We start from the raw sequence: 13305 nt of genomic DNA, 5'->3' as shown, positions 1-13305 counted from the left end.
ATTTGTTTATTGACTTCTTTGTTTTGCATGTTGTCTAGAAAGACAACATGGGAAGCGCCATCTTTGATTTGGGTTCTAACATCCAGTGGCTGTTGCTCGGTCATTATCCTCTCGGTGCTGTTAATGCCGCATCGGGGACTTTGATGGTGCTGGCTAAGGGATATTAGTTCGGTTGTTTGGCAAGCTGTGTAAGAACTGGGACTTGTATGTTTTGAAATTACAGCGTGAGGAGTGTCATTGTCATCTTGGGGGCTTTGCCCTTGTAAATAAATGCCTCTTCAGAGATGGCTTCCCTCCAACTCACAGGCTCCTTCCCTGGAGTGGGGGAGCCAGGCATTAGTTGTTTTTTCCTCCTGAAATCAAATTTCTCGTTTTCAGAAGTATTCAAATTGGCACATTACCAGTGTGCGAGGACAGATTTATCACCAAAGTTTGGTCTCTCTGCCCTTCTAAGCAGAACTGTGTCTGTGTCTTTATCTGTTTTATCCGTTATCAAATGAAGGAAATGTGTTTAATTTCCTTTGTGAAATATGTGATTCTTTTCAGTTTTTTAGAGCACCAGTTTAAGGAAAACTGATTTTGCTTTTGTTTAAGTCTGTTTAAATGTTTAAAGAGAAATTTTACTAGTGAGTCTCAATATTCTTAAAAAAACTGAAAGTCACTCTTACCGTGACGGTTTTACAAGAAGCAGCAGCTAAAGACAAGGCGTGGAAAACGGTCTTGTTTGTGGCCACAGTGTGGTAACTGGCAGAGTGTGCTGGGCGCTGGCCCCAGGCTGCTGACCATGAGATCAGATTCCTCCGCTGCCAGGCAGGATGCGGTCAGGGCTGTGGTAGGTGGGGGTCAGGGTGCAGTGAGGTTGTGTTGAGGCCGATGAGATGGGAAGTGATTTTGTGTAAGAAATGACAGTTGAAATTGACTTCAAAAGATGAATCCCTTCTCTCTCATAAATACTCAGACATTCGCAAAGAGCTGAAAAGATAATCAAGTACATCTTAGGGCTCAATACCCATTTGTAAGAGTTGAAAGTCTCGTTGAGAACACAAAGAAGAATTAGAAAATAATTGAATGTCAAATTTTGTATTGTTTTGTATTGAAAACACTAGATATTCGGAGGATGCATGAGGTGGTTTGGCGTGTGGGGATGAAGGCTGAAGTTTGATTAGCAGTGGAGTCAGATAGGGGATAGTCAGAAGAGCTGAGTCCATTTTGGGATTTGAAGGGGAGGAAGCTGTAAGAGCTATAACGGTATGAAGATACGTCAGCAGATGTATGAAGATGACATGAAACATTACGATTAACACTAAAGAGGTATGTGTTGACATTTGTTTGGTGCTAGTTGAAAGCTACTAAATAAAGACTAGACCAAGGGCAGCTAAGGCAGGGAAGGTTCTCAGAGGCAAAGTTTTTAGAAGGAAAATAGCTTTGCCGTAGGGATCAGTAAGAGGGGTGTGCATACCTCCAGTAAGCTGACCCCAAGAAAACCTGGGGAGACAACAGTTTGCATGATGGTGGAGAGAGAGAGAAGTATATTCTTTGTTGAAGCAAACTTCTACTACCCATGGATTCTCCAGCATCAGAGAATCTGTGTATCTTAGTGAGAAGGAACACACACGTGAGAACTTAGCTCCTAAGTGTTGGTAACGTAGGCGCTGTCTGTTGTCCAATGAAGAGCGACAAGTCTTATTTGTTTTTGGTAAAAAAAAATGCATATCGATTCTGTTAATAAAATTAAGATATAAGATATTGGTATTAATACACATTAGTTTTTCTAATATAATAATTTTTAATAAGTGACATTAGATGAGTACAGTGGCAGGTGAAAGTAAAAATATTCTGTCTGACTACCATGTACTGACTTACAAATATTTAAAAATCACTAGAAAGGGTAAATAATACTTAAATTTTTTCCCTGTATTTTAAACTCACTTTCATGGCTTTGAAATTTTCCAAACTAGGATACTCTACCCGTGATTACTACCAAGTGCAAACATTCAAAAAACTGACAAAAATTTTCAACTAGATTTCAGCGCTTTTTATTAAGCAGGAAACTCCAATGGAAACGTGTAAAGTATTGTTTGGGTCTTACATTTACACAAAAACACATTTTCTTAATTTCGGTAATAAGAGGGTTTTTATGCGATGCGTTTTGGCGCGTGGAGTCGGCTTCCTGGCCCTCAGCCCGCTGAGGAGCCCCCGGCTTGCGGGTGGCTGCCATGTCCCCACGGCAGGGGGTGGCCGTGCCAGTCCCCGTTGTTTTGGGGTGGTGGCCCTTTCAGAAATGAAGAGAGTGCCCTAGACGCTAACAGAGGGTGGCATCGGACAAGCTCTGGAAACATGTTGAACTGAATGCAGCAGTCACGGGCCCCTGATTGTCAGGAGCTTCTGGAGGCTGACAGGCTGTTCCTGCAGTGCTGTTTTCCTCAGCTTTGTGTCTGTCTTTTCCTTTTCGTATTGTGCACAATTTATTCGAAACACAAATCTTTACAATATATACAATTGAATTGATTGAAACTGGCTAGAACTAATGATCACAGGGGAAGCTTGCAGAAGCATTTCTGCTCTCGGGCATATAGACAAAGGCCTCATTTACAAGAACGAACTCATAGCACCCAGAGTCCCTTCGAGACTTTTCCTCCTGATATTTTGCCTTGTTTTATGAATGTTGAGTAGGTTTGTACCCTATCTTTTTCATGTCCCAAATCCTCATTTCTTCCTCCAGTTTCTTAATTTTTTAAAAAACCAAGTGATCTATTTAGGCACCAATACTGCTTTTGATTTAGGAGGATGGAGGGTATAATAAAATTATTTTGACAATTAAAATCTCCAAGTCCTAAACTAACTTTCAAAAAATTTAAAGTATCCAGTGAACTCTTATGCTTCCCTAAGCCAGAATACAAAGGAAATAGCGGGACACTGGTGCATTCTGCTTCAATGACAATTTTTTTTCTTTAATTCAAAATGTACTTTGATATGGTAAATGACTTTGCTGTTGTCTTCTGTTTCAAAGGGAATCTCCTAAAATTGCCACTGCTTACTTTCTAATAAAGCATGATTTTGAAAGCTATGTTAGTTATCCAGTCTATTGATAAAGAAAAGCTTGCGTTAGGTATTTAATTTTATAAGCAAAATTGAGTCTGTTTTAGGTCAGTGACTGTCAGTAGCATCAATCTGGCCACATTAACAGGATCCTGTGCCTTCTATCATGCCAGTAGGGTGATAAGGCTAGAGGTATATATAGTTCAAGGAAAACTCAGTTTTATTTTTCTTATCATAAAGGGAATGTAAATGGAAAACCTCAGAATGTGGATAATGTGGCTGATGTGAAAGGGAGGGAGGAGTCTAGGTCGTGGTGTTGCATGAGGCCAGTGAAATGACGAGAATACATTTGAGTCAAAAAAGTAAGTTTTAACCTGTTAGCACTTGGGCAATAAGAGAGACTAGGACTTAATGGTACCTTAAAGTCCTAAATAGGCTTCAAATCAAAACTTGGCTGTTTTGAGTTATGACTTGCGTAAACTCTAGCAGGTCTTAGAAGAAGAAGTAGAAAATGCAATTTAAAAAACGGTAATAACTCTCAAGATAGGGAATGTTTTCCAATTATACCGACTAGTATAATTTTGTTAGATAAACGCTCTTGTTTAACGACACCCTGTGTGTTTATTGCTGCTGCTTCCTCTCGGGCTGTAGCATTAACGCCCTCTCTGCTGGTCTGTAGGTGACACCTTCGTCAGGGAGCGTGGGATTTCAGCCCCTTGTGCCCTCGGCGACGCTTCCGCCCGAAGCCGCACACGACCAGTTTGTGACTCCAGGTATGCTTTTAGGAAGACATTCTGCTTTCAGAAAGCGAAGTGACAAGTCGGTCCAGACAGATATTTTGAAAGTAAATGTCTAGATAAGAATTAAGCAAGTCACAGAACACAGTGTCTAAGAGTGAAATGAAATGTCGCAGAACATGACAGAACAAATTATAATAAATATATCAGAAATTAACAAAAAAAATATCCTCAACTGAAAACGGGCAGTTGGCCATCACGAGGGCAGTGTGGTTGCTGTCGGCGTCCTTCCTACTTTAGCTGAGATACCTGGAGTTTGAATTGGGGAACTGATGGGTATTTGGTTAATTTAATGTTTCTTCCTCTTTTGGCAAAACACAGTTACCACAGTGAAAGTCAAGAGAATCTGGTCACAAGTCACTTTCAAAGGCTGTGCTTCTATTTTAGAGCACACAGAATATATTGCATTTTTATTAGAAATGTGGGATGAGTAGCCTGGGATTTATTTTTATTAATGGCAATATATAAACTTTACTCTTTGTATTTAGAACTTGCTTCCAGCTCTATTAGGCTTCAAACTTTGTATATTTTAAAGGATTCAACTTAGTTCTTGTTTATTCTAGAAAGTATGTAGCTTTAAATTCCTAACCTAAAAAGAAGGTAATTTGACCATAGAAGTAGAAGCAGAGAAAATGCTTTCTAAAATTCAGAAATACCTGTTTAATAAGACTTTGCTCTGAATTGTAGTTGTTCCATCGCTTGCCGAACAATGTTCTATTTTGGTTTTACTTATTTAATTTATTTTCTGTAATTATATTGATTGAGGTAAAGCTGGTTTATGTCACCAGATTTGTTTTAAGGCTATAGACTTAAACCTCGGCAAATGTACGTTCTCACACCCTGCTGACCACCAAAGCCACAGTCAACCTTCCCCGGACTCCACTGCCTCCTCCCCCGACCCTCCCGCTCTCCCTTCCCCCTCCATTTGGCAGTCAGGTGTCAGGGGTTGGTTATAGGTTTGGTTTTGTTTAACTGTTGGTTTTATTTGTCTGTATTCCACGGATTTGTTTTTCTCCTTCTGACTTATTTCCCTTAGTGTCATCCTCTCCATTTCCATCCACGTAGCTGCGAACAGCAAGAGCTCTTTTTTTTTTTAATACTCATTAGCACTCCATTGGATATCTGGACCACATGTATGCCTGGGGGTCCTGTGCTTTTGTCTACTGTGTACCAGCAGGTGCCAGAAGTGGGTCTAGTTCTGGTTGTCTCCCCAAGGCCGGCGCAGAGAAAGCTGCTGGGCAGGCCCTATGCACTGTGGCCTCCTGCAGTTTCTTCCTAGGCGCTGGATGTCCCTGGGGTTCTGGGCAAGGAGGGCGGGGCATTTTGACTTTTCATAATTTATGTTACCGGTAAATTAAAGTGTTTAATTGTAGAAAATGTTCATTGGATCATCTTAACAAAAGGAGCAAGCCCAGATTGTCGAAATAACTCAGGACCAAACTTTGAATGAAATTTCATAATGAATTTCATGAACATTTATCCCTGAAAGTGTGTTAAATTGCTCTTTTTCAAACAGCTTGATTGAGAGTATGTGCGTTTCATTTGTTATTTTGCTTGCATTAATGTCGATTTGGATTCGTGTTGTTTCCAAGGATTGCACTTAGCCTCTGCATTCATGCTTGGTGTTACTGGCTCACACAAATTACTTTCCTGTGTGTATTTGACATAACTTTTTAATCCTTTTCGTTGAAGCCTCCAACAAATCTTTGAAGCTTTAAATGTATATATTGTCAGTGAACTTCAAGGCAGACAGTTTTTCTTTTGTGGTTGTTAGATATCTTCCTGAATTCCATCTCTTTAAAACAGTAAAAGGTAAGGTATGATTTTTTGTGTGATAATGGGATTTTAGTTCCCTCAGCTGGAACATCTATCACAATCTTCCAGAGAAGCTGATTAGCCCTTTTACTGCTTGTTCTGTTAATTCCTGATTAGCCTGGGAATTATCATGCCCCAGAGTGATTTGGCGTAGGATGACATCTTTTAGATGAGAAAAATTTTCTTCTGCAACTTCTCATTTTTAAATTTACCTTCTAAGTTTTGTAAAAATAAAGATTCTTGAGTATTATTAGAAAACATCAGGGCATCTCATTATCTAGAAGCCCACCTTAGATATACAGGGTTGAAAGGAACCATTAAAAATAAAAATGTCAATGTTAGTATATTCAGCACTGCAAATATAAATAGCTGCGATAATCTCCAGATAAAATTTAAAAAATTATTAATATACTGAATGACCTTAAATTCTTTAAATGCTATCTCCCTCACACATTTTATTGCTGTTCTTCTGTATGCTTTCCCTAAAAATGCCAGACATATAATACATACTTTGTGATTATTTTAAATTTTCCCTTACAACCATCTGAACTAGGCCTCCCCGGTGGCGCCACCTGTTGAGCGCAGTGCTGTGAAGCTGTCCGCAGCCTCTGCAGTGTGGGTTCGATTCCCGGCCAGGGAGCTGACCCACATGACACAGCAGACCTCTCCTGTCTCCCCGCTGCTCCTCTCAGCAGTGTTTTTGGTCATCTGTCTGCCTGTTCTGCTCCCCGCTCTGTCTCTGGTGAATTCTCTCAGCCTCCGGTGCCTCTGGCCTGTACCCCAGTTCTTGTATAAATAAATAAATCTTAAAAAAAAAATCTGAACTACTTCTGTGAAATTACCTAAATTTAATTCTTCCAACTTTGATTTAAAATACCAAATCTCTGTTGACAATATGTATGTCTGTCTGCTCTAGGGAAAGCTAATTCAGTATATAGTTGACATGTGTTTTCATTCATGTTGCCAATTTGTTTTGTAAAATTAAGCAGCACATTTATTGCTTTGGTCTCTTTTTTCCCCCAAATTTTAGAATAAGACATGGAATAAAATTTGGAAAAAAGTGTCCCTCCTATAATGTCACACCTCATCAGGAAATCTGAGGAATAGCAGTGATTACGAGGTAGCAGACACTGCCCTTTATTCCTGTGTCTTTTATATCACACCCATGGTGGTTGCTGATTTCATTTTCTTCATTCCACAAATGAGGAGAAGATATTCAGGATCAGAAATGATGACAATTTGACCTCAGGAATTTAAAAAGGTGCTGGTATTGTGGGGGGGGAGAGGGGAGGAAGTAGAGTAAAAGCCGTTTAATGTAATAAAACATTGTTACAAGGAATAGAAGAGATTTAAAACTCTTTCAAATATACAAACTACAGCATAAAATTAAAATGGAAATGAAGAATATAGATCACTGAAAAAACAAGAAAAACATTCTTGAAGTAAATAAAAGTGTAGACATTGAAGTGTGTTTTCTTAACAAGATAGAACGTATTACGTTCTTCAAGTCAGCATCTTTCTCAGTAGGGCAGCGTTAGAAAGTTCTCCCTCACATCCGCGACTGTTCAGCATGCACTGTAGGTAATAAGTGGGAGACATCAGTGAGAGGTACAGGATTAAAGAAGTAAAACTGTCTCTGTTTGCATAAGATGGTGAACTTGAAATCTTCAGAGAATTAAAGATGAAACTAATCTGAACAGTGGAATGCAGTAATATAGCATGGTCTAAAGCTAATGTACAGAAATTAATCTTTTTTTTAAGACTGATTTATTTATTTACACAAGCACTGGGTACAGTCAGAAGCGCGGGAGGGTGAGAGAATTCACCAGAGTCAGAGCGGGGAGCAGAACAGGCAGAAGGACCGAAGGACACTGCTGAGGGGAGCAGCGGGCGGCAGGAGAGGTCTGCGCGCCATGTGGGACCCTCCTCCGGTGGCCGGGGAGCAGCCGGGGATCGAACCGGCACTGCAGAGGCTGTGGGCAGCTTCGCAACCCAGTGGTCAACCACTACGCCACCGGGGAGGCCCCAGAAATTAATCTTTATATGGACATAGGAGCAAATGGAAATTATAACGACAGAGAAAACTACCATTTACAACTGAAGCAGCCGAATTCCTCAATCATCCCTCTTTGGCGTTTTAAACAACTTTGCTTTGATTGTCAGACGCACAGATCGTCCCTGACCGCAGGGACACAGAGCGGTGACAACTGTCATGCTTCTTGTCCACAGCAGGTCAGCACGAGGCTGCGTCACCCCGGCTCCCGCACGACTCCTCCCTGTCGGTCCCTCTGCCCCAACCGTGCGTGCTTGTCACTCCCACGCTCCTGTCCGCCATCTGCAGCCTCTTAGACAGCCTCTTGGCCGTGACTCCAGGAGACACTGCAAGTGCCTTTCGACACGCTGGCCTCCTGGAGCTGCTGTGCAGGTGGGGGAGCTGGGGGCGGGTGGCGGGGCCGGCCTGCGCAGCCTGTCAGGTCGTGGGGGGCTCCCGTGTACTGGCGCGTCTCCGCTCTTTGTGGGCTCGGTGGACTGGAGGGTTGGGCTTTTGCCAGAATTGTCTGGAAGGTTTCTATCTGAGATCTATTAATGCACTCATATTGCTTTATGTTCGCTGTTAAAGACCCCACCCCCCAAATCCCGACTTTTTCTAAATTCAGAGGTATGAACCACCTTTGTCCTCCCCCACAATTGAGGAGCAGCCGCTCCCCTTGGTCACGCTCAGCAGTAAAGGCGCTGGGGATTTGGCATAGTCATGTCATATTATTACTTGTAGCAGAATAACAGCCATGGGTTGAAAAATCATTTTTTAAAAATCCTTGGGGTTATTTAGTGATGGAAGACTAAACTTCTTATTAGGAAGTATTACAGAAAGCAGGGAAGTCATGATTTGGTTCTTTGACCTAATAGTACATGACTTTTTCTGATTTCCTTGTGGGTGGCCCAGTACAGCTCACTAGACCTTAGCCCTTGAGTGGAGTCGACTTACGTTCTAATACAGTTCGCACACTGTGGCGTCACCGCCAGGGGAGGAACTTCCGTCTCTGCAGTGTCACCCGCACCCCTGTGTTGAGGCTGGTGCGAGGGTTAAGCGTGGGGTGTCTAGAGCTTGTCTCTCCTCCCCCGGCCTCCAGCCCCACAGCCAGCGTGCCGGCTCCTGTGACCGCAGGCTCATCCTTGTGTGTGCCTTTGGACCTCCGGGGAGATGTCTTCCTCCTCTTTGCAAAGCACAGTGCTTGCTTTCTCTTTTGGTATTAGTGAGCATCTAGGAAGAAAGAGGGTGTCCGTGTTTCGCGCCCCGCCGCGGCATGGCCCCTGGGCCATCATTGGCTAGTGGCGTCCGTGTGTCGCCTTCCCCTGGCTTCCTGCTCCCTGGAGCTGGAGAGGGGACTGCTGGGGGGGGCGGGGGCGGAGGTCCCCGGCCTCAGCAACTGCCCCAAGGGGGCTTCTGGAAAGTGTTTGCCTCTCGAGAAGGAGAGTCGGGTCCCTGAGGCCCCAGGCTCGGGGTGGGGGACTCCTGCGGCCCAGCTCATATTTCCGTGCCTGGTTTTTATTTCCCCCTGTTTTGTTTTGCATTAGATTGTCTTTTACTTTCTAACTGGAAGCATACTTCCCAGCATTTTTTCCCCTATTCTAAATAGGAATGCAGTCACTCAGGCCCTCTCCTTGATTGCTTTCCTGCTAAGAGGGTTTCATTATATTTTATTCTGCCTTTGAGAAGGTCTCATTAGATACTTTTTCTCCAGAGTTCTTTGCTTCCCACGTTTATTGGTAAGATCTTCCCCTGTGTTTGCAAAGACTGTAGGACTCAGTCTTACAAACATCTCTTAACTTATAAAAATCACTTCTCTTGAGTTCCAGTCAGGGTTACCTTCAGCCTCAAATTCTGATGTATTCATCTTTCATGCACGCGTCTGAGCGTCTAAAGGTCTTGTTCTGTTTCTCACAGTCTTGCAGACGCCGCCCTCGTAGAGACCTGCGTCCAGGAGCTCAGGGCCCCGCCGCCTTCGTCGCCATCCGCGGAACACGCGCAGGCCCAGGTGCGCCCATTGCCTCCTGTCTCGTGTCCATGTGTGTCTGCGTCTTGTGCTCCGTGCGGAGCAGGTGCCAGGCCTGGGGCAGGTGCCAAGCCTGGGAGTCTCTCAGGGCGAGCTTGGGAGGGTGAGGGCTTTTGAAGTCAGTCGCTTCACATTTTCATCTGGGGGATCTTTGCAAAGAGCAGTGGGATTTGCAGTCCTAGATTCTTCCCCCGATTCCATCATTAGCCAGTTGCAAAGGTTCAGTCTGGGTATCTTGTTGCGCCACGTTCAGGAGAGGGCGTGTGGTGTTGCCCACTGCCAGGACTTCCGTGACTTTGGCCTATGCCTGTCATTTTCACCTAAATACTGCAAAAATGCTTATGACAAGGTGACGTATATATATTTTTTTTAATTCTTTTTTTTTTTTAAGATTTATTTATTTATTTATACAAGCACTGGGTACAGTCAGAAGCGCGGGAGGGTGAGAGAATTCACCAGAGCCAGAGCGGGAAGCAGAGCAGGCAGAAGGACCGAAGTACACTGCTGAGGGGAGCAGCGGGCAGCAGGAGAGGTCTGCGCGCCATGTGGGATCCTCCTCCGGTGGCCGGGGAGCAGCCGGGGATCGAACCGGCACCACAGAGGCCGCGGGCAGCTTCGCAACCCAGCGCTTAGCCGCTGCGCCACCTGGGAGGCCCAGTGATGTATATTTTTAAAACCCAATCTCATATATTACTTTTGATCCTTCACAGATGTTTATTATTTTCACGCTTTTGTCTATAGCAAGAGTCTGTGCATCAAGTATGCTAACACTTCTCTGTGTAGCCGTTGGCCACGGAAATGTTTTCTCAAAACCAGATTTTAAGCCGGGTTACGGGCTTACTTGGGGTGACACTTGCACTGCAGGCTTACTTGGGGTGGACTAGACCGGCCGCCCCTGCCTTGTGGTGCCTTCCCTGGGCTCCCGAGCAGGACAGCCTGGGCCAGCTGGGAGACTGAGCTGCCCCATCCTGCAGCACAGTGACCGTCGCCTCCGTTTATCTGTCCGTCCAACCGGATGGTTTCGTTGTGCCGGCATCATCCCTAGGGAAATAGAGCAGAGGCCCTTGGGAGCCAGATGTCGAGCAAATCCACAGGTCTGAGGAGCTCTTAGAGGGACACCTAAGAAGAAAAAGCAGAAAAACTAAAGATAGGTGGTGATGCCAGAGTGTGGGGCAGGGCCTTCCAGACAGTGACACGTGACCTGCAGTGAGAAGCTGGTCCTGTGGGGTGTCCCTGGGCCCTGAGACCCGGTGTCTGAGATTGGGCCCTGGGGGCGGGGGTGTTGAGGAGGGCTCTGCTGTTCAGGTGCCTACGTGGCCCGAGCGCCCAGCACGGCACCTGCCCCTTGGGGTGCCCGTTCCTTTCATGTGGAGTGAGTGATTAATAATGGTAACATTCATTTAGGGGGCACTTTAATTAATTTTTGGAAACCTCACAGCCTGAGATACCGTAAGGAAGGTGCCTGGAGCTTGAAGAGCCAAGGGCCTCACCTGGCAGCGGATCCCCCTCACCCTCCCCTGCCTCGCAGACTGGGGGCCTCTGGCTGTCTGTCCTCATGCCAAATCATTCATCCATTCCAGAAGAATCCTGCAGCGTCTTCCCTGCCAGTTTCCGCTCCAGGTCTGGGGTAGATCCAGGAGCAAAGCAGCAGCCCCGTGCAGCTGGGGTATGTGTCCCAGTGGCAGGAGACAGAGGAGCCGCCTGAGATGTAAAATAAGTTACCAGATGGTGCAAAGGGCTTGAGGCCGGGTGGAGGCTGTCAGCAGGGCAGAGAGGGCCAGAGAAGGCCTCTGGCGGGAGGAGGCGCGGGGAGGCCGGGCTGAGCCCGTGGTGGGAGTCGTGTGCCCGAGGGCCAGTACAGGCTTGCTCCCCGGTCTGTCCTGTTGAAGAAAGAGTTTCCTATGTAAGAAGAGAGTGACTTTATGAGCTACTATATTAACATTTTATTAAATCTTAAGTATGGTAATTTACGAAAGGTCCCTTAGCGATTCAGGTTTTCCCTCTAATGCTGCTTTTGAGCTCTCACCTTCCCTGCTTTATCCATTTCTGTTAACACTTCAGGTGGCCTGAGGTCAGACTTGCTATGACTTCAGTGGTGTAGAATGTGAAAGGATCAGAAAAGACAACAGCAATAAGGAAATTAAATTTCACAAACTGCTTGCTTTTTACTGCAGAGTTACCTGGATTTTTGTACAGATTAAATAAAGGGAGGCCCCCTTCTTCAGGAAGCGTGGGGCGGGAGAACTCTCTGGAAAGTCTGAGGTTCGTGTGCAGCTCCACAGATGCAGCTAGTCCTTCCCTGTCAGGGCAGAATAAGGTGGAGGAAAGAAGTGTTTGGATTTGCGTGTATGTGTGCGTGTGCATGTGTGTGCACGTGCATGTGTGTGCATGTGTGTGCGTGTGTGTGTACTTGTGTGTGTGTGCAGATTGAAGGGGAGGTCTCAGGATGACTGCACATCATTAGTAGGACGGTCTCTTTGCCTGGGTATGATGGTTATGAGACGTCACAGATTATTCTTCAATTGCTACATACCAGAGAATTATTTTTTTTGAAGTACATTTGCCATTAATACGATAGTATTATTAAGCAACATTCCAGAGATGGTTTTATTGGTAATACTGGGAAAGATTTATTTTTCCTTTTATAATTAAGAATAGAATTTTTATACTGAAGGATAGCTGAGGACAAAAGCAGAACACATTTGCTTTTTATTTGCAGCAATAATTAGGCTCTTAGACTGCCTTTCCCCAAGCCCTGGTTGTACACTTTGAAGAGGATTTTGTAATCTTTCTTTCTTTCTTTAGGAAATTGGAGGCTTTATGGCTTTAGAATGCCCCCTCTGCATCTTCCAGAATATTGATTCCACAATTTAGCTATGTACAAAATATAAAGGTTTACTTTCTTTAATTTTAACTCAAAATTTAGCTTTGAAAGTGTGTGCTTTATTTGAGTGTCTTTTTATAGTTGACAGCGGTAATGAGGCCATTTCTGCCATGCTTATAATATGAGAAAATAATTCTTGGCTGTGCATTCATTTCAGGTCTTTAAAAGTTACAATTAATATTTTATTAGTTTTTTATTAATTTATGTTACAAAGAAGTGACTTACAGTAACTCACAGACAAGTGCGTTACCTCATCACTGAGGTGGGCTTTGGTGCGGCCTGCGCTGTTTCACGTTACCTGTTACCTCCCTTTTCCTCAGGCGTCCTTTCTCCTGGAGTACCTGGCCTCTTTGTCCAGGCTCCTGCAGTCCTGTTTACTGGTAGATCCCGACCTCGTGGTTCAGGACACTCTCTTGACACCTCTCATCGCAAACATCGTTGGTGTCCTCACCATATGCACCAACGGACTTGTGGGTAAGCCTCATTGTTTTAGTTCAGGGTGGAAGTAAGTAGTGTTGTGGGGGGAATTCCGCATTCTGCCCCAGATACTCATGTCCAGGTTCCGTTTTGGGGTTTCTTTGCCAGTACTTTGGGTGAACCGTGTAATGCATTTGCTAGTTGGGAAGTGGCCCCAGGAGACCATCAGAGGCAAGTGCAGTGCTGAGGGCCACCTTCCCCTGGCTGTAGCGAGATGAGGGCTCAGTTCTTCATGTGA

At 44.6% G+C, this 13305-nt stretch overlaps 1 protein-coding gene across 3 annotated transcripts in view; it reads left to right on the top strand.

Moving 5' to 3' along the window:
• Window positions 1-13305, top strand: part of RTTN (rotatin) — a gene marked incomplete at both ends in the record, with an annotated part of 107817 nt that overhangs the window by 67093 nt on the left and 27419 nt on the right. For 2 of the 3 annotated variants that reach the window (XM_084252120.1, XM_084252118.1), the window contains 4 exons: window positions 3719-3812; window positions 7884-8076; window positions 9598-9688; window positions 12911-13064. In XM_084252120.1, coding sequence (XP_084108246.1) covers window positions 3719-3812; window positions 7884-8076; window positions 9598-9688; window positions 12911-13064 — 532 coding nt within the window. Of the gene's footprint in view, window positions 1-3718; window positions 3813-7880; window positions 8077-9597; window positions 9689-12910; window positions 13065-13305 lie in introns of all 3 variants that reach the window. The other variant, XM_084252119.1, reaches the window with a different exon arrangement.

Source organism: Talpa europaea (assembly GCF_964194135.1).
Source record: "Talpa europaea genome assembly, chromosome: 13".
NCBI classification, from domain to species: Eukaryota; Metazoa; Chordata; class Mammalia; order Eulipotyphla; family Talpidae; genus Talpa; species Talpa europaea.
The sequence above is the reverse complement of the archived record's forward strand: the minus strand, read 5'-3'. Positions and strand labels throughout refer to the sequence as shown.